Genomic DNA, 24,181 nt, shown 5'->3' with positions numbered 1-24,181 from the left:
CCCTGATCATCCAAGCAATCTGTGAAGGCAGTGCCATCCACACTGAGCACAGCTTGCTCCATCCCAGAGCTGATGATTATCTATAAGACCAAAGGAGGGCTTTTTATCAGTCTGAGGCACTCATTTATAAAATGGTTGAAGCAGATAACTGGGGTTCGCTCTGTTTCTGATGCTTCTTCTCCAAGTGTGCAAGTGATCCCAGCCAGGATCGCAATACCACACCAGAACTGCATTCCCCACCTTCTTTAGGGGAGCCAGAGCCTCCTGGGGGATGGAAAGAAAACAGCAGGATTGGAGAGGGAGTCAGAATTTAACTGAGGTCCTTTGAAGTGCAAGATTGCTCCAGTATGGCAGCAAGCCACTATCCATAACAGGACATATCTGGCCAGGTGCCTGCAGAGCCACTACGCTTTCATGATGTCTCTCTGCCAGGTTTCTGTACAGTCTTTACACGGCACAAATAGGGGTGAGGATTTAAAGTATATATTTACTGTCAACTTGAAAAAGAAAGTTATACTGACCAAGTCTAATAGCATGTATTTGATATATAACTATTAACGTGCCATTCTGGACTCCAGCAAATGCCACCTGAGATAAATATTCAGCATTTTTGTTCATGCACTGGAAGAAGAATTCAAACATTTTGTCCATGACATATGCAAAGTAACTAATAGTTCTGATCTAGTATTAACAGTAAATATAGAACCTTAAACTTCACTGCAGTATATTAATATATATGATTTTAAGTACTGGACTGGAAAGACAACTCTTTTCTTTTTAAAAAAAAAAAGCTTTGTTCAGAATGCAATATTTACATTGTCCTTTGACCAACACTTACATTTTTACACAATATATTTTGGCTACAGGTACACCGTAGCAAAAGGCTGTGTGAACCACCTTTACACACAGCTCACTCTTTCACTTACAACATTACAGCTGTTTATGGAGAGCTCTGAAGTCCCTGGTTGCATTTCAAGGCCCTCCTCAACTTCATCTAGTTCCATGCTATTGAGTTCATTGCCATTTCGATAACTAGTTAAAGTCAGATCTTTCCCATATAAAGCTGTTGAAGCAACATTCAGACACTGATTCTGCCGCAGCGCTGATTTTTTACTGGTCTTGTATTGGCAACGGATGTAATTGGAAAAAGCCCTGCGGTATGTTTTATTGAAGAGTGTGTATACAAGGGGATTAATCCCAGAGCAAACATACCCCACCCAAACAAACACATCAAGGAGTTCACTCAAGAGGTCTCTATCACAGGCTTCCTTGCAAAGGACAGACATGACATTAGTGATGAAAAATGGGCACCACATGATGAGGAACAAAAAGAAGACAATGCCCAGGACCTTGGAGGCTCTTCGCTCATTGTTGATGGACTGCATAGTTCCTTTCCGAAAAAGAACTGCCTCCTTATTTACAGGAGAGTTCAAGTGAGATGCCCCCTCATGATTGTGAAGCATTGAAATGTTCTCTGTATTGTTTTCCTTCTTGAGGCAGTTTACGCTGCTCCTCCTCTGCTTGGGCACCTCTCCACACATGAACACCGTTGCCTGTCTCTGCAGCACCTGGACGGTCAGGCAATACGTGATCACCATGATGATGAGAGGGATGAAGAACGCCATGAAGGATCCAATGAGGACGAAGTTCTCGTCATTGAGGACACAGGTCCCATTTACGAACACCCTGGAGTCATCCTGCAAACCAATGACCGGAATGGGCACAGATATCCCTAGAAGAATGAGACCAAAAAAGAGATGGTTACCTGGACGGATGGGGCTCCAAAGAGGCAGCAGAGATGATGCAGGTCCTGTATGCATTCAGCCCGCTGCCTAAAGTTGTTTGAAAGAGAAGTTAGTACTCCCAGATGGAAGGGAAAACCTTGTGGAACAACACTCCTGGAAGTGCAGCTCCAGGGCATGAACACCCTCCGCCACGAACAACTGCAGTTCTGCTGTGCTCCACAGCTGACACAGCGAATGCAGCGTAACTCCTTTATCAATTTCTTTTTCTAGCTTTAATTGTGATTTGTGGGTGTAGAAAAGGCAGTCATTACCCTGCTCTGTTCCAGCTGGCCACTCCATGCCTGCCAGTTTGGGGGCGGTTGAAATCACTGATATAGTGTAGAGAGTAGCAAACTTTAAAGAGGAAGATTATCAAAATCTGCAAAAGAATTACAGCTATGAAGGTTTAGAAGCAAGTTTCTTAAAGACATTAAAATAATCCTGATTGATAGAAAAATGGCCACTTTTGCCATGGCATCACAGACACACAGAAGAAAAGCCCCTGGCTTTCTGGGTCCTTATTGACTATCTTGGTGCAAGTAGACAGTGGTTTCTGCAAGCTCTGCCTGCCCGGGCATTTCAACCACAGGCAGTGTGAAACTGAGAAGTACCACAGAGACAGTCTTGCTTGAATTCTTAGAGAAGGCAATTACACAGTCAAATGAAAAGGCTGCAGCATGCGTCTGCCTGATTCCTATCCCTCTTGTCTTGAATACAGGGCTAAAAACCGGAACAACAGGCAACGTGAGAGTAGAAAAGGTGTAACTAAAATGGTAATCCAATTGACATGATGGTCTGAAATCAGAACCCCAGCTACAAACCCTCTGGCTGAAAGGAAGGAAACTTTAAATGATTCAATTATAATAATAACTAGAGCACAGCTTCCAGCTACTCCTAAGCGCTAAACAGACTAATAAGCCTCAGAAATCACTGCACTTGCCAAGGCAGTTTCTCTTGTATCCTGGTGGCACAGCACTTTTTACAGTCATGGACTTAATGGCAGACAGGTGAGATTAAGAACATTTTGGATCCCTTTTCCTCTTCAGCATCACCCAGCACAGCTTGTTTGTCCAGGATTTCAGGACATCGGGCCTTTCTGAAGCAGAAGCCGGAGTCCTGCATGGAGGGTCTCTGCAGACGACTATGTGTCCATGCTGTTTGGCACATGGGCAGAGCAGGCAGCATGTCAAGCCCAGAGCACGACTGTCTGGGACTGCACATAATAGCACGCACCCACGGCTAGCTGCTGGCTTGTCCCTCTCAGAATGAAGGAATGAAAGAATGAAAACATTTTGAATAGCTCTAGTTCAGATGCATTTACTTAATGTCCTCCAACTCTGTTTTCCTCTAAGGAATATATCTCTATACCTGCTCTATTCTACCTTGTGAAAGTCATCAGCAATTTACTGTGGGGACAGAAAGAAGAGGGAATACAGGACTCACGCCAGAGTACTGGATCTCACTTGAATATTTTTCATGCGTACTGAGATCGAAACCTTGTCCCTTGATCTGTGGCACTCAGTCCCACAGCAGGACAGACTTCCAAAGAAATATGTCTAGACACAGCCAAAACCAACAAAAGCAACGACATATTTTGGAACACTACAACCTAAGTGTAGTACGAACATGGAAAAGACATGGTGGGCCAGATCTAGTTAGACCATCACAGGTTCATCTGGCCCTGTCTTTGGCAGGTACCAGAAGTTTAGGGCCATGGTACAAAATGGGGCACCTGTCAGCATTATAGATTAGAAAATTCCACAGCAAGAAGTTGCACCCACACCTTGTTTTTAAAATAACCTTTGAGAGACCTATCTTCCGTGAATTCTTGATCGCATTTATAACTCCACAATACTCAGCGGCATTCAGTTCCACAACCTGTTTGTCATGTGAACAAAGTATCTCTTGCTCATTTTAAATTTGCTACCTGATAATTTCCTCTGACTCCCCTCAGTTCCTCTACTGTGAGAAACAGTGAATAATCACTCTCTGGTCACCTTTTCTGCCTTCTCAGTAATTTTATAGACCTTTATCAACCCTACTGTCTGATATCTCTTTTTGAACTGAAGAATGCTATTCTATTTACGCTCTCCTCATGCCAAACTCATTTTATGCCTTTGATTCTCTTTCTCCATTTCTTTTCAAATTCTTCTCTGTCCTTTTAAAGAAAAGAAAAAACCTGCACATCCCAGCAGTTAGAGAGTAGCAGAATGTCTTTTGTTTTCCCCTTTCTGCCCTCTGGCTGCCTGGCTGTCCGTGAGCACTCACTCTGCAGACATGTCTGTGGGGTTGGCCATGCCCTTCCTTAGCTCCTTCACCTGAGAAATAACCAATGCTGAGGCCATTGTTGTGTCTGGATTGCTTTTTTTTGGGTTGCTGTGAACAGCACAGGTCCTAGAACTAATCCTGTGGGACTCTGAATTTCTAAACAGAAAGAGTAACATGCTGAAGAGATTAACCAGGGCACTTTTCCCATTCCAGCTAACTGTTTTCTAGGATTCTGAAGAATACATCTGCAATTTGTCATTACCATAAAATTAACATTTGCCAGTAATCTAGTGAAGGAATTTCTTCTGAAAAGTAATGACTATAAATGCCTGCTGTGATTATAGCATGTGTTTCCTTAGCCGAAGTGATAGTTCCAGGATTCGGTCTTCTTTCCTTCTACATGCTAACGTTTATCAGCTTACCCTTGGCAAGGTAGTTCGCTCCTTTCTGATATGTTAACCCCTGTTACCTTGCCTGTGCCAAATCCCTGTGACTGCAATAACCTTCATCCCATCAAGCCACTGACTCCTTATCATTAAAGACATCTTTCTCATGCCTTGGCTCCATCAAGCCACAGACATTCGGGAAGTGGTGGGAGGTGGACAGAGCAGTCTTTACACAAAGAAGAAATCTGAATTATATCAATGGCATTACACTGGGATTATATTTGCATGGATAATTTTATGCTTTAGAGCCCTCTATAACACATACGCTTTGAAATAAAACTCCAAAATGAATAAAGGTTCATTCATGAAGCAGTCATCATTGAATTTAGTGTTACTGCTTTAGCCGAGGGCAATGAGATGAGGTTTCGGGATATCTTCATGGTCACACATGTAAAGTACATTTGGGAAGAATAACCTAGTTCTGGGATATGATGAATATATAAATCAAAAGCACTGATGGCAGCCTAAAACTCTGCATGAGCATGAGATACCTCAGCACTGATGACAGGGAATGAGGAGGTAGCTGCTGTAATGGAAAAGTGTCCCTCACCTCTCTCATAGGAAAGTGAGATTTCAAACTGAGAAAGCACAGAAAAGAGAGAGCACCAGGTCTTTGTTTGCTCTTTCCTCCAATCCAGGAAAATCCCATCGTTAACAGCAGTAGGAAGAAAGATTCCCTTGGAGGAGCTGCCAGCACACATTCATTCAGCTGCCAGCTATCCTACAGCACTGCTGAATGAGCAGCATTACCCTCATCTCAAATGCTTTTTTCTGCCTCACACTTCTCCTTTGTAACTCATTCTTTAATATGAGGTTTATCACTGATCCACCCCACAATCCAGTCCTAAAGGTAACTAAATCTGTTACACAACTTTGGCAACAGGGACTAACTCTACACCACCCTAGTAGTGAGAAGTGAAGTGGAAGGTCCCAGACACCTCAGAGGGGTTTCCTTCATGGGGGATTACTGCAAAATTGCTACTGCCACAATCCCAAATGCACAAATACCTGCTTGCAGACACAGCTTACACCCTGGCCCTGATTTCAATAGGGTTATCCTGATCAGTATGTGCTGTGCTTACCACTAAGCATTCCCATGGCGCCTGAACACGGATAAACGTGAATGCCTGTCTTACTTGAGTTCAGCTGTTTGAACAAGCACAGAGAAGGCATTCCAATCCACTTGACTCAAGCAACCCACAGTACTGACACTGCAGTTGTAACTGTTCATAATTTAAGAACTAAGGTCAGTTGGTCAGAGAAAGCCAAACTTACTACACCAGTGCAAGGACGGTGAGTGCCAAATCAGGCAAGAGGCTCCGAAGCCTACTGCTGTCCAGCCTTACCGCTGTTCAGTTCTCCGAGCCTCAGTGCCGAGCATTTCGTGAGCTTTTGTCGTGTGCCTGAGCTGACACACTCTTCATCAACAAACATCAGGCTGATTTAGTGAGCTGAGGTCTCCAGCCTCGGAGGCGTTTTCCAGTTGTGTCAAATAACCCTAACTAAGGCGGCAGCGAGTTCCAAAAGAGAAACGGCATTGTTCCAAAAACTTGCAAGCTAAAAGCTTTGCAAACTTATTGCGTATCACACTTTGCTCTTCAGAGCAAACTTGGTCCTCTTGCTTGGTGTTTGAGCAGTGCCTAGGGCAACTGATTTTGCCCCAGTAAGAAGAGACAACCGGCCACCACGAGCCAGCAAGCCATGAACCAGGTCCCTGCTAGACTCAACACTGGGAGCTCTGTGCACCCTTCTGCCAGGCAGCAGCTTGAGCAGGACATCCTTTTTCACCACAGCAGTTCACAAGGGAGAAGGTGAATGGGATTTTTTTCTCTTCTCCCCTCCTTTAGCCTCTGTCTGACAGAGCAGTGGCAAGCAAGACAGAGAGAGATCTTCCGGATTACAAATCCAATTACAGTTGTTGTCCTAAGTGCTTCTTTAGGTCAGCTTTAAAGATGTCCTTAAGCCAGCAGAATGGTTCACCAAATGGGGCTGAGATGATCCTGTGGCCACAGGGTAACAGATGCCCTTCACAGATTCTCAGTTAAAAAAACAAAACCCAAATGACTACAAATATGGCTTTGTAAAACATTTACTAGCTTGCTCCAGAGAAAAAGCCAGCTAAAAAGTCCAAATTGACATTCACAGAATTTAGACTTAAATGAAGAACAATAATGTGTTTGTGTTTAATATCTTGTTTTCTTCTGTGAAAGCCCATGAGACTGATAGAGATTACTGGAAAGATGGAGTTTTTGACGGTTATTTCCACTAAGAAAGGAAGTAATTTCCATTCTTTCTCACAGCATTCTTATACAAGAAGATATTTAATTTCCTCCAGGGACAACCACCTCACTAAAGAAAACAGAGGGTTTACTGCGTACAGGTTTACTCTGTCTTTTCATGTGTGGGATTCACAGGGCTGAACATGAGGGGTCACATTTTGCTGCAGGTACATGGGCTTGGGAATGCCAGGCATCACCTCTCTTGGTGTCAGCACTGGGTTCAAACTGTGGTCCATGGCAAGGGCTGTGCTGATGCAGGTGGGCTTTGGACATTGTTACCATCCTCCTGGTATTTACACACAATGTAAAAAAAAACCAAAAACAGAGAGAAAGAGCTGTGTGCCAAAAAAGACTATGGCTGCCACAAAAGCAGTCTACGCTGCAAAACCAAGAACACTGCTGTCCATGCTAAACACTGTGTGTTTAAATCCATATCTTTAACCTCATATTTATTATTATACAAAATAAACGTGCGTTACAACTTTAAGAGACATTCACCTGAACGTTAGCAGCTGCTGTAACTATGCATTATCATTAAAGTCTGTTAGAGGAAATAGGAACCGACTCCCCTAACCCTCTCAGAAAAGGGAAAAGAAAACTAAAACAAATCTGTTTGGTTTCTTAACAGAAGTGTCTCACAAAGTGCCCGCACATTTCTCTAATAATAACTAACAGACAGCAATAAATAAACCCCAACAGACAGTAGCCTCCTGACTTGCATTGTGAAAGAAAAGGCACTGGTTTCAGGAAGCAAAGATCTTCAGAGGCAAATTGAATAATGTGGGCCTTTGAAGTGTTCAAAACCACAAAAATTCCATATATTGCCCATATGTCAGCAGATTAATTGCAGTGCATTTCATGTGCTAATACAGCAACAATGCACCTTCAGGGCTGGATTAGGTCTAGTTTTATCTAACTATTCTAATAACGCAACAGTGCCAGCCTTGTATTGGTTTAAAGTCAAAGATAAAAGGGGGCTGAACTTTGAAGGATCTCCCTGTCTGCAATGAGCACAACTGCAAACAGGGGAATGTAATTACTGACTGCGCCTGAACAAGTTGCTGACCTTTACTTAAACCTTGTGAGAGCACTGAACAACCCGAGCCCAGATTGAAAACCAGCAAATGCCAGTAAAAGACAGAAGAAATAAATTATTTTCCCACCTGCCCTTCTATTTTGCTAAATTACTTCTTTTGGTTTGTTCAGCCATGTGTTTCCAACGATGCATTTGAACTAAGGGGGATGGGGCTCCTGCTCCTGCTCACAGCATACCTGCTACCAGGGCTGGGCTTCCCCAAGAAATCAGTGATGCCTGAACTGATGCTCAGTAGCAGTAACCTCAAACAGGAGACACAGGCATCTCCCTTGCCCCTGGGAATGGATGTGGTGGGATGGTCAGTCCATCTTCTGTGCAAAACACTTCACAGACTATCACCATCTGCTGCTGTCCCAGGCAAAACATTTCACTGATGTCTGATGACAAAATCAAACCGATCCGGGCAGCAGTGCCTGAAATCCCTAGGTAGTTCCCTTGCTAAGAACTCAGCTTGTTATCAACTGCTATGATCTTCCTCACCCTGATAACTCTTGCTGATGTGCTAGGGAGATCAATGCCCCTCTTGGGAGTCACGGAACAAACACTCAGGCAAAAGCATGCCTTTAGAGAAAATAACCTAGTAGGCAATTCAAATGAATGGGAAACTGAGGCAGACAAAGCCTTAGTGTCATGCTCTAGGCCATAAAGCAAGGGTTTCTGTCTCACCCACGACCAGAAGATAGGCCTGAAAAAGTTTTATGACCACAAACCTGCTCTACTGCTCCACTAGAAGCAAGGACTAGTCTGGCTTGCAATGCTAATGCCACCTCTGCGCTCACTTGAGTCTGACAAAATCTATCAGGATCACCACCACTGCAGCACCTCTGCCTGCAGAAATCATCAACTACGACCCTCATGCTCATGAGGGAAGATTTTCAGTCAAATATACACTGTCAGACATTTAATGTCAACCATAAAAAGGCAAAAATACATTAATACAATTTTCTTCCAAATCTGGAGAGAAGCTAATGCTACCCTCTCTTAAGCTTTACTAACATGCAACCATTTTTCTCAGCAATAGTATTACTGTCCTTCTACCAAAGCAGTGCTTGTCGTCAGGAATTTGTACGCTTTTCCAGGAGGTGAAGGCTGCCTGTCTAATCTTTGCTTTGCCAGCGATAGTTGTCTTAACACTGCTTCCTTGTCTCCAAGTGATGAGCCACAAACAGAACCAGCCTGCTTGGTGGGAAAGGTTTGAGCAAAATCCTTGTAACACATTTTGACCTTCCATTTGTTGTCTTCTCCATTAGCAGTGTTTTTGCCTTTTTTTTTCTATGAAACGTGTCCAAAGGTTTGTTTGCTAACCAGGGCCTGAAGCCTGCAAAGAAATTAATGGGTGTGTGCTCCTATCCCAAAGCACAGTCCCTCAGGAGCAACTACTGCCCAGCACGGAACAGAGGGTGCTTAGGAGCAAGTGTGTCTCATCAGCAAGCACGCCATGGGAACAAACAAATGCCTTGCTGAGAAAGTCACTGATCCCAGAGACACACCTATGGGCAGAAATGCAAACCAAAACCCTAAACATGCTCTAAAACCATGACCCGAGGGAGACTATGTGAATTACTTCAATCCCCCTTTACCTCCATGCACAACCTGCTCTTAGCCTGTAAGGAGACTACAATTTCTTTTAATATCAGTGGTGCCGCTCCAAGCACGTTCCTCAAGCTGAGTATCATTTCCCACTAGGATTATCCCCGGTGAGATAGGGGAAGGTTTAACTGATACCTGGAGGCTCTTTAAGGACATCATTAGGACAGCTTGCATGCATGGGGTTACTCAGCCTGTGTGAGAGAGGAACACTCAGGACAGAAGCAAAAAGCTGTTAGACATAAGATCACTTAATCTGAGATGAGCGTTTACTGATCCTTGCAGTACGTCTTTCATACTTCTATAAATAGATCTCCTCAATAAAACAATGAAATAGTATGAAAGTTAAATGGGGATGTAAAATTCCTTTTCAAAGTTGAATGGTTTATTATATATACAAACCGCAGATATCTACCTGAAATTGAAATTATAATATCATTAGTGAGTCAGAGAGAGAATGAAAAGAAAAAAGTCCAATTTTAACACAACACATATCATTGTATTACCATAATTCAACAGCACTTTTCCTTTTTTTGTTACTTATTCTGTTTTCAAACAAACAAACAAACGAAAGACGTGGGGTCTGCTTATGGCACTGATACGAAGAGCAGAATTTAAAGGATGGCCTTATCTCAATCACTTATCAAGTAAATTGACTTTATGCTATTACTAAGGATGTAAAATTGGGAAATTGGTAGCATGTGTAATTTTGGTGCTCTCTAGTAAATGACCAAACCTTGAACTTTCTGGGAAGCAGAGGAAAACCCCTTTTGTGCTAGCAGGCACAGCCACGAGGAGCTTCAGAATTAAAATGTTTTACTTATTTTCATATTAGAAGCAATGTGTGTGCACCCTTCCAAATCACTGAAGTTCTTTCATTCACATTTCCAAAGTGATATTTCTTTTATATTAATATTACCCTGTTAACACTTTCTCCCATATTATATGGTGTGCATTTAGAGTTTGACTAACTCCTCATCACTCCTGCTGAGAGCTGCATGGGGATCTCTTCTCTTGGCCAGGGTGGTCCAAGGCCACCTTCCTCAGAGCAGGATACAGGGAGTCTGGTGACATGGTTAAGTCCACGTGTTACTAGTGAAAACCTTTGCACCTGCAACTGTGCAAAGTCTGAAGTCTTGAAACAATATCAAGATTCTGCCAGCAAGCTCACATCTATAATTTATTTTCAGTTTCAATCGTGTGGATATTTCTGTTGCCTACATTTCTATTTCCAGCCTCAGCACAGTGCTATCTATCACAAAACTCATTTTTACAAGCCCAGCACTTCACAGCACCCACTTTTTCTCTAAATGAACACAAAAGGTCTTGCTCAGGTTACATTTGGTAAAACACAGGACAACTAGCTGTGATGTACTTTAATCTTGAACAAAGAGGGCTTCGGAAAAGACCCATTCAAAAAGCAATTGTCAACAGACAGGAGGACTCTGTTATGTTCCCCTGTTTAAAAACCTAATCATAGGCTTAGGCTTGTGCAACCTGCCAAATTCATAGCTCAATGAGCAAAGAACCTCTATTATATATTTTGCTGTCACCATTAACATTTCAGGAAAATGGAATGCAAAAGCTCCTAAATTAAGATAAATTACATGCTTTTTACTTCCTATTTTAAATTCTGATTCAGGAACTGAATTCAGAATTCTTTACATGGGATGCATTTAAAAGTTTCTTCGGTCCAACTGAAGCGGGATTTAGGAAATGCGAACTGACCAGCCTGCACTTAAATGCTGCTTTGAATTTGATACTCAGTCATGTACGGAAATGCACAAATTCTTTTGTAATACTTAATACTGAAGGGAGGGTGAATTTACTCAACTTATTTCATCCTCTTGAAAATCGCATGGGATTTCATCAGGCCTTTCCAAGTGAGAAGTAGGTAAGAGCCAGAAGACAGCAACAATACACTTTGGGTGAGTTCTTCTCTTTCATTCCATGTTCAGTTTTTTCCTGTGTCTGTCACATTTCTAAATTCATTTATGAAGTAAAAATAGTTATGCTAAAATAAGCTAGATACATACCAAGAATACTTTTCTTTCTCCATTTAATGCAACCTTCTGGAGAAAGACCAAGTAAATGGGTAAGCCCTATTGCATGCACTGGGGAGGGTGGAAATCCAACATTTCAGTGCCCTGAACAGACTCTCTGGGGAGTATCAATTCTGCCTGTATCTTCAGAAAAAGGAATGCAAGCAAAGACTCCCTGGGCCAGCTGTATCTGCATCAAAGAGAACGAACAAAACATGAACAAAGCCCAGACATGCTGTACACCCTCTCAGCTATAATCCCAGCAAAGGAGGGCACGCAGGTACAACTGTAACACATCTCCCTTCCCAGCCTCGGGAGGGGAGCGCTGCCTAGGGAAGTCCACCAAAGCATTGTGCACAGCAGACATCCTGCTGAGCAACTGCTCACAGCTTCTTCCTAAAGACTTTTGGATGCTGGGGAATAAATGCAGCACCCATTGCCTTATTGAGGGCTGATGAGCCACGTGCCTGCAAAAGGAAAGTGCCATTCCATCTCCTTTTCAAGCTATTTCTTTTAGTGTTCATTATTTCATCTGTTTCACATCCTATTATAAATGCAGACTTGTTAAATGTCACCTGAGAAAGCTGGGCAGGGGTGAGGAATTTGCACTCTACAGCAGCACAAAGTCACCTTGCCTATCCTGGCTCAGTTACTTTTGTCCTTGAGGGACAGTAGAGCCCATAATGTTCCTATTTTCCATCATCCCGAGCCCATTCCCCACCCAGTAACTCCAGGAAGAGGTAGGTCTATGGCTGTCTTTACATCTATTTGGTCATGCTCCAGATTTGCTTACTATTCTGCTTACTCAGTGAACCATGCATGAAGTACTTGTTGCCTTACTTTATTCCTTGGACCCATAGTCCAAACCAAAACTTAGCCCTCAAGGCACTTGTGCAGGCAGCCACATTCAGCACTAGCCAAAATTTCTAAGGGTATGTCTGCAACATGTAAGGCAACACAGGCAAAAATCTGCAATTTAGCTCCAGAAATGGAAGGAGAACAGTCTTATTGCCCAGGTTTTGCAATGTGCTACTTAATGCTGCTGACAGATTTGTGTGGCTCTGCTACAAGGGGATACCGGGTGCTCCCTCCGCGTTATAGTGCAATACAGGGCACAGACTCTGCGCTGACTCTGAACTGCCCATGCAAATCAAGCCCAAGCATCCTGCACGTCAAGTTGTTCACACGTGACTGCTTATATACTGAATTCAGCAGCTTTCTTTCCTATGCCAAACAGGCAGCACAGAGAGTTTAAAATAATAATTAAAAAATATCTTAAATTAATTGATTAAACCCAATCCAATTTCACTGTGGATTGTATTACCTAGACGAACTGTGGCAGGCTTGTGACACATGAAAATTTGTTTCTAACAGATATTCTTGTCATATTCATGAGGAGAGAAGGTATATTTCCCCTATTTTTTTGCTTTTTTCCATAGCCTTTTTCCATGGCAAGCTTCTTCAAAAGTGCAGCACCCAGACATCCAGTATCACATTCCACTTCTAAAGCAGGCAAAGCCCAAGAGAAGTTAAAGTACCTGTAACACGCTTTTCCTTGCAGTACAGCACTGAAAGCGACAACCGCTTTATGAAAGAAAAGCTAAATGTTAAATCTTTGTAAGACTGAATTTTATTCAAGTAAAAAAGCCAATACAGCAGAGGGAAGGGGTCATACAATTCTTCTGACCCTGCCCCAAATGTCTCTTTTATAAAGCACATTGAAAGAATTCCCTCAAAAATGTTTTTCTTCACATAATTCCTGACTACAGTCATCTTGCTACCACTTTTCCTTTTCTTCCGTATTTTACTGCTGCTTTATTTATCACTTTTTATCAAAGTGATACAAAAGTGTCATATTTTATGTCTACTCCTCATTTACTATGACTTCAAACTTGCTAGCTTAGTACTAGCAGCAATCCAACTGTGGCAGAATATAATATAGGCTATAAAGCCTGTGCAAGAGCAGTAAATATCTTGCTGTTAGCCTGCCTTCAATTCTGCACTACTTCACTTAAACCACTACCACAATTTGAGCGAGTTTAACTGCAGCAACTGCAGTGTAGACATGTCATTTGTACTGGCTAGGTTTTCCTTCCAGAGTCTTTGCTAATGCTATTTTCTGCTTTGTTTACACAGCACTTTTATAGTACCATTTGTCTGTGTTACCATCATTATCGGCATATTGATATGTACACAGCCGCAATGCTTCAGCATTGGAAATGGTGGTATTCTGAAAAACGACTACTTATTTTGGTCACTGACCAACCGCAATGAAAGACTTCTATTTCCCAGTAATCATTTATTATATTCAGGCATGCAGGCCAGGTAAATTAATTTGAGTATCCTCTTAAAAATCCTAAATGAAAATTGGAGTAACACTATCATTCATTAAGACACAGTTAAGATCATGAGCCGCATTGCTTACCTATGGATATGGTCCAAACTGCAGCAATTTTCATAATAGCCTTGGTGCGGGAATTGAAGCGGCTGTGCTCAATGGGATTGCGTATTGCTACATACCGATCAAGAGAGATGGCACAGAGATGCATAATAGATGCAGTTGAAAAGAGCACATCTAGGGAAATCCATATAGGGCACAACTGTTTAGGCAAAGGCCAAGCATAATCTGAAACATAGAGAGAAAAGAAATGAAAGGAAAAAAGAAAAGGAAATAATTTGGGAAGCTAGGCCATCATTTCTGAGAAACCGTTGGGATATTTTAACTCTACGATACCAGTACAGGACACATACATGAGGAGTGGACAAAGAAACCTCTTGCAGGGCCTCTCTCCGGGCAGTCCCTGGCTCCAGACACTCCATAAACCCGTAGCCAGTTCCCACACATTTGTTTTCCATGACCAGTAGCTAAAGGCAAAGGAACATTAATTTGGCAGTGCTTCCAAGTGACCATTCTTGCTCTGTTCCTCTCTCTTAACCTTTCTCCCATATCTTTACAAAATCAGATATTACATTAATTTATAATTGCCTCATCACATTCTTTTATGGATTGCATAGCGCTATATGGCATTAACTTCACTCAAATCCTTTCTAAAGCTCTCTTGATATGTACTTCTCAGTTTCTGTCTGCTGAGGAGAAAGGTAGCAGACAGTTTTTCTACACAGTCTAACAACTAGCTAAATGACAGGACTTCACCTTAAATATTCTCCCCAGGCAGTGTGTCTTAATAACAGAGGAATACTTGCCCCCTTACAGAGCAGCTGGGCTTGAATGGCTGAAATTTGAAAACTGTTTTCAGGGTAGACAGAGCTGAGTATTATTCTTTACAGAAACAAGTATGCCAGGAAACTAAACAGGCTAGATAGCTACATCTGACAGCAGCTGGCATGCAGCTAATTTGGGTGCCTGCATTTATTAATCAGTTTACTCAGTGCTGAAGCTTGAGAGTAAAAGTGACCCAGAAAGATCCTCAAGGGGCACTGGTATTTAAATTAAAGCTCAGAGAAAATTGATTTGTGAATGATACTCCCATGTTAATGCCCAGAATGGATTGCGTGAGATCAATAACATGTCCTGCCAAGCTCTGGGCTTCTAACACGCTTATCAAAACAAGTCAACGGTATCTATAGCAGCTGAAAACATGAGAGACTTCATAAAAGTTGAATAAGGAGATATTCTTGTGTCTTCATTCAGAACATGGATATCTAAAGCAATCTTGAAGTTTACCCCAAGGACCAGACACATCACTCTGCAGAATCAATGTTATGTTAAGAACGATGCAGCTCCATCCTACTGATCTCAAATGGAAAGGGAGAAATGTTAGCCTCAGAAAGCATATTTTGAAACAAATTGCCCAGCCAGGAGAGACACAGGATACCTTACATGCAGAAACCTGAGATGAACTGAATCAGAGCAAATTATTATGAATTGTCCCAGCAAAGCCCAGGAACCCTTCATACCACTGGGAAACCCACAGAAGAAGTGCTAAGTAACTCATGAAACCCACACAAGACCTCAGCTCTGGGGAAGTAAACCTTTTATTTCAGCAAGTTTGGACCACCCCTACTAGATGGACTGTAAGTGGACTGAAATCCAAAGCAGCAGGCATTTAATAGGTCCTTATCAAAGTAAAGCAGTAAGTAAAGCACTTTGTGGCTGGAGCATCTTTACTTTAAAAGGTGCTTTTAAAAAAAAAAACAAAACCCTCTGCTGTACAGATTAATTGAACTTGGTTAAATGATGACTCAGCCCCTTTATGAAGCTACGATCAAATTCTGTGCCTCCTGCTCTCATTCACACTTTGCAATAGCTTAGGACATCATTGCCATCAACCCACAATTGAGCTCAGAGCTCCAGCTAAGCACACCTCTGATTTGCTGGGTCTTTAGTGATGCCTCAGTGAATGCCCCAGGGAAGAAGTCTGATCTCCTTCAAGTGGTACCTGTGCTCCCCGTACAGCCCCAGGCTTTTGCTGCCAGCCCAAGCTAAAACACATCCAGTCACGCTTTATCCCTCACTACTTCTCCCTCTGAGTTGCTAGAGCCAGCTTTCTGATACAGGCTGAAACGAGCTATGAGCACAAGACCTGGAGAAAAGCACCGGGGAGTGTGCCCTGATGGATGAAGCGGTCCCTGTGAATATACGTGGGGCGATCGTGACTGTGCAGCAGCCTCTGCACAGAGGGATGGTGATGGTGGTGGCTGCTCCCCCCATCAGGTAGATGGCCAGGAAATCTCCGGTGTCTCCAGAAAGGGTCGCCAGGCCTCCAGGCTCCCTGTGCATGCGAGCAACTCCAATCTGATCTATGGCGCTGCCGTGCATACAATCTGATTCTTGACATTTGCTAGACCTGGAAGAGGTTTCTACAGCAACCACCTTTTCAGCATTATTGAACGATGAATAGCCTCTCTTACTTCTTCCTTCGAGCTACCTGAACACTTCCCATGACTAATTCCCCCTGGAACAACTTCTGCTATTGATGTGAACTAGGCAACAGCATTACAACAAAAAAATTAGCAGAAGCAAAAGCAACAGTAAACACTCATACCCGTGGTGTGAGGTTAGTAGGTGTCACCTGCTGTCAGCCCTGGCACTGCAGGAACCACAGCCACCAACAGATCAAAGTAATGCTGCCCAGAATTACTGCCCAGACAAACTGTCGGGATGTCTTTAAAGATAAAGGTGATATGAGAGCCCTCCTAATGGCTAATCCTTTTAGTCTTTACTGTCCCAAGGCACTCCATTATGCTTCTGCCTGAAGAGGCAGTTATAGGAGAAGACATTTTACTTTCTCAGGAAGTTTCCTAAAATGATCTGCAATAATAAAATGTCACTCTGGAGATTTGTAGAATGGCAGCCTGTAACGCATGACCATACCTTGATAGGAAGGGCATAATATATATCCTATCTCAAAATGCAATTACTTTTAAGTAAGCATGGTGTGTGCATTTGAAAAACACCTACACAGCCTGCAAAGCCAGTAATTTGTACAAAAAGAAAAAAAGTTTATTCTAATTCTGTTTTGAGTAAGTGTACAAAACATAGGAAATGTGCCCTATGTGCCCCTGTGACTGTGCCAAGATACAAACAAGGATTAAAAAACCCGATTCTGTTAACGGTGTTATACCTTTAAAACAGTCTTATCCTCAGAAATATTCTAGCTGCAGAAGGTAACAGTTCTCTGATTTGTTCTATTTTCTCTCATTTCATACACAAAGAATAGCAATTACCATATATTTAGAAGTGCAGATGACTGAGTGAAATGAATTCTTGGACCCCAGCACTTCTAAGCTTTAGTAATTGCATTTCCAATGGAAAGCATGCAACTCAGTCCAAATTTGGCTCCAGAAAGAATGAAACAGTACTAAACACCTGGGTAAGCAAAAACCAAATTCTTTGTAAGAAACTCTGATTTTTGTACCTTGAATTAATCTGTGCCCTTAAAATCAGTCATATATTTAATGCATTGGCTGATATACCAGATAGGAGAGTGCTGAAGGGAATTAGATGAACCCAGCAGGTAAGAACAAAAGGCGATATTTCTTTACCCAGCGTGTAATCAAGCTGCAGATTTTTTTGCCTCCAGACATTTTGTGGATGCTAGAAGTTTACACTGGACAAATTCATAAAGAAAAGCGTATAGAAGACTATTGCAATGATATTACATTTAGATCAGCGTTAGCTTCTGGCTCTGATCAGGATAAAAACACCGTGCATGAAATCCTGGAAGGAAACTTCTGCAGAATGCCTGTGTATATCGCTTCAGCCTCCAATGCTGAATAGCATCTCATGGAACCTGAGATGCTGTCATTCTTCACGGGAAACATGGGTCAAATACTCATATTTAACCAGTAGTCATGGTCCATAGGTGGGATTTCATCTCCCACGCTGGGATGAAAAAGCAGACCACAGTTCCTGCATGTCACTGAACAGCTGAGATGAGCACCAACTGTTGGCAGCAAAATACAGAAACTCAAAAGCATTTTGGCAAAGTCACAGACCATCTCTGTGTGTAGCTAATTTGCTGCCGGATGGGAGTTGCCTTAAATTTTTTGTGCTTGCCATCAAGAAAGATGGCAACAATGAAATTTAATCACTTCTGTCAGAGGTTTTATGCATATGGGTAAAAAGTGTTGTGTAACGCTGTTGTTATGGTCATTGTGCTGTTCACTGCATGAGAGTCAAAATTACCAGCCACTGGAGCAGGAGGTGACTGAATAATCCGAAACACAGCAAATGGAAGAAAAATTAATTTTGTCAAATGGTAAAACAGAATTCCTCCAGATTGTAGGAGAATGGCTGAACTGAAAAAAAAAAAGTGTTAGAACCCGCAGCTGAAAAGAAACTGTGGGACTGCAGAATAGACGGAGGCTGATACAAAACCCCTTCCTTCTCCCCAAAGCCTCGAACAAAATCTTATGAGCTTTACCCAGCTTTTTGTGCTAAGCTGGAGTAGACAGGAGTTGTGTGTACACTTGCAGACGAACATACCCCATGCTACAAATGGACTGGCTCACTACATTTACATTTTAAAAAAATTACTATTGTTTGTACATATTTACTACTTCTGTAGCACAATCTGCCCCAGGATACCTCCTGGGAATATGCAGTGTAACACTCAGGACAAATCTGGAATAATAGTGACAAAATACCTGCTTACACCACAATAAAGTGAAGAGTTATGTAAAATTCATCCCTGTAGCTTCAGAAATTTTTCATGGCAAACTCACAGTAAACTGCAGCAATCATTTATTTTCCAACCATAAACAGGAATTTGGAAAAGGCTTCAGAACATATTTGTTGTGTTTAGCCAGTGCTTTATATCTATCAGGGTGGATAAAAGGGTAAAAATCACCCTTCAAAATCATACAGGAAGAATAAGGGTATATTTTGTCTTTTAGGCTCATGATGACACATATATATAATGTGTGTATATATGCATATATATAGAAAAAAACAGAGCTAAGAGGTGCAGAACTAAACTAAACAGTGCAGAACTAGAGATGCTTATCTGTTCAAATTACAGCCTCTTTTAACGTTGTTCATTGGCTTGGCCAAATACTAAAATACATGTAGTATTTCTCCTTTTGGAGTTCTGATATTTACTGTATTTATGTTTTGCTTTAACTACTAGTAGGCCTTGAACGAATTGAACTAAAAATGGTAGGAAATCATTGTGTTTGAATGAATCTTAATCCCAGTACAAAGCACAATTTCTCAGCAGTTAACATGGCAACGCAGCACATGCTTGAAGCGCCTCTTGATCATCCTCCAGCTGCCGTGGATCTGTTCCAGGCCATACACTGATCTACCGCTCTCTGTAGTGCCCTGACTCTCGGAAAGGTCAATGACAAAAATCCAGGAGATGCCTCACCTAATTCCCTGAGAAATGAGGATATGGCCTTTCAAAATGAGAAGAGTGCAATGCTCAATAATGGCGTTTGCTCAGGTTTCCTTGCTGTGACTCAGAGCAGCACGCAGACGATGGGAAACAGCAACCCAGAAGACATACCCAAAAGCTGTCACTTTCTGATAGATTTTGCAGGTTTTGGAGATTCTTTCACACATTTCAGGGAAATCCACTGTTGTGTGCTGTGGAAAAAAGCCTACCCTTGCCCGCTGCTAAAAGTCTTTTTACCCCCATTGCACCATTAATGTATTGCAACTGAAGCATTTTATACTAACCAGACTTTCCAGTATTCACTTTAAAGTTTCATAGCTGCCACAGGCTTTACAAAAATAGAAAGCAATTACATACAGTTTTAACATTACTGCATTGCATTATTCCCAAGGGAATGAAAGAATTTAAATGATTCTCTTCTCTCTCTCTTATCTAGGAAGTAAAGTATTTCTTAGCCTGAAATACCACATCAGTAAGTGTAAAGCTATGTCTCTTTTGCGAATTTATTTCCTTCAGATTTACATAGACAAATGACTTGGAGACATCCGTATCACCCTGCGAGTCACACAACCGAGAGTACTGAAAATCTCCATCACGACTGAGAAGTACAGAACATCTTGCTTGACCCCCCGCAGTCCTCAGTGATTACCAGCATGTCCACAGAAGGGATCATGCGTGTGCAGCCAAGCTTCCTGGCTAGAGGAACAGCTGGTCTCAAGGGCAGCATTGCCAATGCTTCTGATTTTATCATCAATAGAGTGAAATTTAATGTTTTTCTGACATATTGAACTCCTGGGTGCTGGGTTACATGAGGAATTGAGTTTACCTTCAAGTTTCTAGCCTGCATTTTTCTAGAGGAAAAAAAGGCTATCCTAAAGCTATCTGGATCCCTTAAATAGCACATATTCTAGCACAGCCAAGCACAGGGACATAATCCACACACAAAGAATGAAGATGCCTTTTAGGAGAAGTACTGTATTCTTGAATGCTGCAAGTCCAAAAAGGCTTGAGGGTCCCAACAGATGCTCAGCTGAGGTTGGGCTCTCAGGTGATATGATGGCTAAGAGGGTGGAAGAGACCACCAAGTAAGAAAAGGAGGGTGACACTGTGTCCAGACACTGTGTTGGTGAGACCACTGCTGGCACCCTGCACTTGACTCGAACCTCTGTGCCTAGAAGATGTTATTTTGCCATAGTGCAACACCACACAAAGGATTTATTTGAGTCTGTGCCACTGATCACATCCAAACTGGGCCGTGCCACCATTCCTGAACTTTGGTTTTCCTCTGAGCTATTCGTTTTTCACCTCGTGGAGCCGTCAGCATGGCACAAGTGGCCCCAGGGCAGGGAGCAGCAGGCAATGGGCCCAGAACAGTGTGGTCTCCTTTGGAACCTCCCTACCATCAAGGGAAACCCCGGCAGAGCTGGATGTGCCTCCAAAGATCTTTTGATTCTTGCCTCACAAGTTATAGCGATTAATTGATGTGACTGTATTTTATTGCAAATTAAACAATTGCATCCATTATGCTGTTTTGAGAATTTTAAATAACTGTGTTAGATTTTGTTTTCTATCCAGTATGGCAATGACTTGCAGTCTTGCAACTATTACACGACTTGTAAGAAAGAAGCAAATTTAAAGCCAGAATGGATGTAATTATCTCATCTAGGGAAAGGATGCTCGAATATCATTTAAGTAATATTTTAAATGCAAGGAGCCAGCTTTATCACATACTATACTTAAAACAACCCTGCTAATAAAATGGGATGTTTGCTAAGAAGAAAACATAGAGAACGCTGTTGCCATCCCAAAGGCAGCATCTCTTCTCTTAGGGAAATATCAAATTATTCTGGTGCAGCCTGTCATTCCATGCATCCACATGTTACATTCATCTTCTCATTTATTAGTGGAGACTAAAACTACATTTGAAGTCAGAGGAAAAATTTCCAGGCTCAATAACGTTCTTTGCTCACAGTTTAAGCATCTGTAGCTGCATCTGGAATTTTTTATATTGAGTGATACGGACAGCTAACAGGGCAATGGTACAATTAATTGAATTGTATCACCAACTTTGTATAAAGGGTTTCTTACAGCATTTTAACTCCAACAGAGATATGAACTCTTCACACAATTATAAGTTCTTCATTATACTTTAAATGAAACCACAGTCTAAAAAAATATTCACACCAGTAAACATTTTCTTTTTACTGATGTTCTGTATGTCAGCATAATGGCAAGACAGTGGCCTCTCCTTTAATTTCCTTCATACAGGTTATGGATCAACCTTCACCCATTATTTAAACAACTAATAAAACAACAGTTGAACCAACACCACACTGGAAAATAAGCCCACGAGCAAACACAGACCCCAAATGAATACAATCTAAATGTAAAAATATAAATATTTTAAAAAAATGTTTCATAACAAAGTACACAAACATGTGACAATAACAGGTGGTTTTCCCTATTTTTGACGAAATTGAAAAAGATCCATCATCACAAGAAATAGCTGCCAAAACATACAGACCATTTGAGGAAACTAAAATTCAGAACTGAAAATGATGTGGCATTATTCAGATTACAGCTGGCTGCTGAGCAGTTACCTTAGTTGGAACAAAGAAGCCATCTGCTCGAACCCAGAGTTTCTAATATCAAATAAAGCTTAGACTATGGCTCTACCCTAGGACTGGCTCTAGGGCTAGTGAGAGGATACCATACAGAGGGGATTTTTTTAGGTCTTTGGTTTGATTTCAGCATAACTCAGTGGCAATTCAGACATCTGTGCCATCTTGACAGCTGCCTGGGAGCCTACCTGGGATTAATCCTCTTTCTCAGCTCAGGCTCCCTCCTGGCAATGCAGCTGAACAAACTGGCCTCTGAATCCTGATGAAATTTTGGAAAGAGACATAATAAGGATTTTCTTCATTTGATGTAAAGGGTTCCATATTCAGAGAGCACAGGTCTGTCATCTTTAAGTACCCAACGTTTTTAGTAAATATTCCAGGAAGTTGGCCAGTTTAATAAGAATTGACATACTTACTCTAAACCAACTTCTGCAAATCACTAGCATTAACTTTGAGCGTACGGATGCAGATGTTTTCAGGAGTTTTGTTAGTCTGGTTTACCTTGCATGCCCGGTCAGTGATTTTTTCCCCCTATGAGGGGGGAAGTAAACAATATCTCAGGATATAAAGCATAATGTGAGGCCAAAGCAAGTTCTGCAGTTTGAAAGGCGGCACTGATTTTGCCTCCCGTTTGCTCGCAGGCTGCTGAATGTGACCAGGGTACAACCATCGTTTTGGCCTTCGTTCAACGCTCTGCTACACTTGCACCAGTCTAATGCCAATGGAAAGTGCAACCCACGCTCACGTGCTTTGATGACTTTAGGCATATTAAAGTAGTTCAGTGAGTCAGCTTTCCTTCTCACTGTACAGTGCACCTTCCTCAATAGCAGGAAAGCTATTAGGGACAGTGGGTTAATAATCTGGCTGAACTTCATGCCAGTGTGAGTGACAGTTTGCTTGGCTGATGAGGTTAAAAGCCAGTACAAGCAGTCAGTGAGACTGATAATGGCAAGAAATCACTTCAAGGAAGGGAAATAAGCCATATTTTGGAGGATGGAACACCTCTCCTAGTGGATGGAAAACCTGTCCTGTGAAGAAAGGCTGAGAGATTTGGGGTTGTTCAGCCTAGAGAAGAGAAGGCTGTGGGGAGGCCTTATTGCAGCCTATCAGTACTTAAAGGGGGCTTATGAAAAAGATGGTGACAGACTTTCTAGCAGGGCCTGTTGCGACAGGACAAGGGGGAATGGCTTTAAACTAGAAGAGGGTAGATTTAGACTAGGTATAAGGAAGAAGTTTTTTACGCTGAGGGTGGTGAAACACTGGCCCAGGTTGCCCAGAGAGGTGGTGGATGCCCCATCCCTGGAAACATTCAAGGTCAGGTTGGACGGGGCTCTGAGCAACCTGATCTAGTTGAAGATGTCCCTGCCCATGGCAGGGGGGTTGGACTAGATGACCTTTAGAGGTCCCTTCCAACCCAAACTATTCTGTGATTCTATGATTCTATATTTTGGCCACGCTCACAGATGTTTATTTCCATTTCTGATACTTCTCAGAGCAGAGGACTTGCAAAATGCATCCCCTGTTTATCTTCCTCCAAGCCAATGGGCATATCTGATTCTTTGTGATTGTACAGGTAGAAATGCCAGCATTGAGAGTGCTCCACAGAAGGCACTGTAAAAAGCAATTATTTGGGGGTTGCTAAGAAGCCTAGAAATTCTGCTCCATATCCTTGAGTGCCATCTATTGTACTCCTGTCACTGAATACCTTAGATGCAAACCTCCCACTTGCAAAGCATTTCTGCCACCATGCCCAGGGTGCTTATGACCAAGAACAGATACGTCTTTCATTATAGGAGAAGTGTCAGGCTGGAGTTCGTCACATTGGACACTTTCACTGTGGGAGTCTGAAAGGTGATAGAACAGCACCTTCAGTGACTTTCTCAAGGAAATAATTTGCTAATGAACACTATTATACATGCAGTAATCCCAAGGAAATCTGTAAACTTGTGAGCAAGCACCACTGTTTTCTAGGAGTTTAATGGCCACCATGTGCCAACTCAGCATAGTAATCTGTGAACGTGCAACCTGCCCCAATTAAAAGGCAATGCAACAAAGAATCACTGTCCTTCCCTGAAACAGGAGTGGAACAGAAAACATCCAGTATGTAAACAAGATTCAAATATTAAATAAAATAATTCTAATAGCAATCTAGAAAATGCATGTATTGCTAATCAATTCTGTAGTTTATAGGAGCAACCT

General features: G+C 42.0%; 1 protein-coding gene across 2 annotated transcripts in view; it reads right to left on the bottom strand.

The window, feature by feature from the left end:
- Positions 1-475: 475 nt before the first annotated feature.
- The window catches only part of HTR2C (5-hydroxytryptamine (serotonin) receptor 2C, G protein-coupled), a 45,096-nt gene continuing 21,390 nt past the window's right edge, over positions 476-24,181 (bottom strand). Inside the window, exons 2-3 of one of the 2 annotated variants that reach the window (XM_009331676.1) lie at positions 13,928-14,128; positions 476-1,732 (exon numbers count right to left, since the gene is read on the bottom strand). In XM_009331676.1, the coding sequence (XP_009329951.1) occupies positions 900-1,732; positions 13,928-14,128 (1,034 nt within the window). In that variant the 3' untranslated portion in view covers positions 476-899. The remainder of the gene's footprint in view (positions 1,733-13,927; positions 14,129-24,181) is intronic. The other variant, XM_009331677.1, reaches the window with a different exon arrangement.

Source organism: Pygoscelis adeliae, unplaced genomic scaffold, assembly GCF_000699105.1.
Source record: "Pygoscelis adeliae isolate BGI_AS28 unplaced genomic scaffold, ASM69910v1 Scaffold79, whole genome shotgun sequence".
NCBI classification, from domain to species: Eukaryota; Metazoa; Chordata; class Aves; order Sphenisciformes; family Spheniscidae; genus Pygoscelis; species Pygoscelis adeliae.
This window is presented reverse-complemented; position numbering and strand designations above follow the sequence as displayed.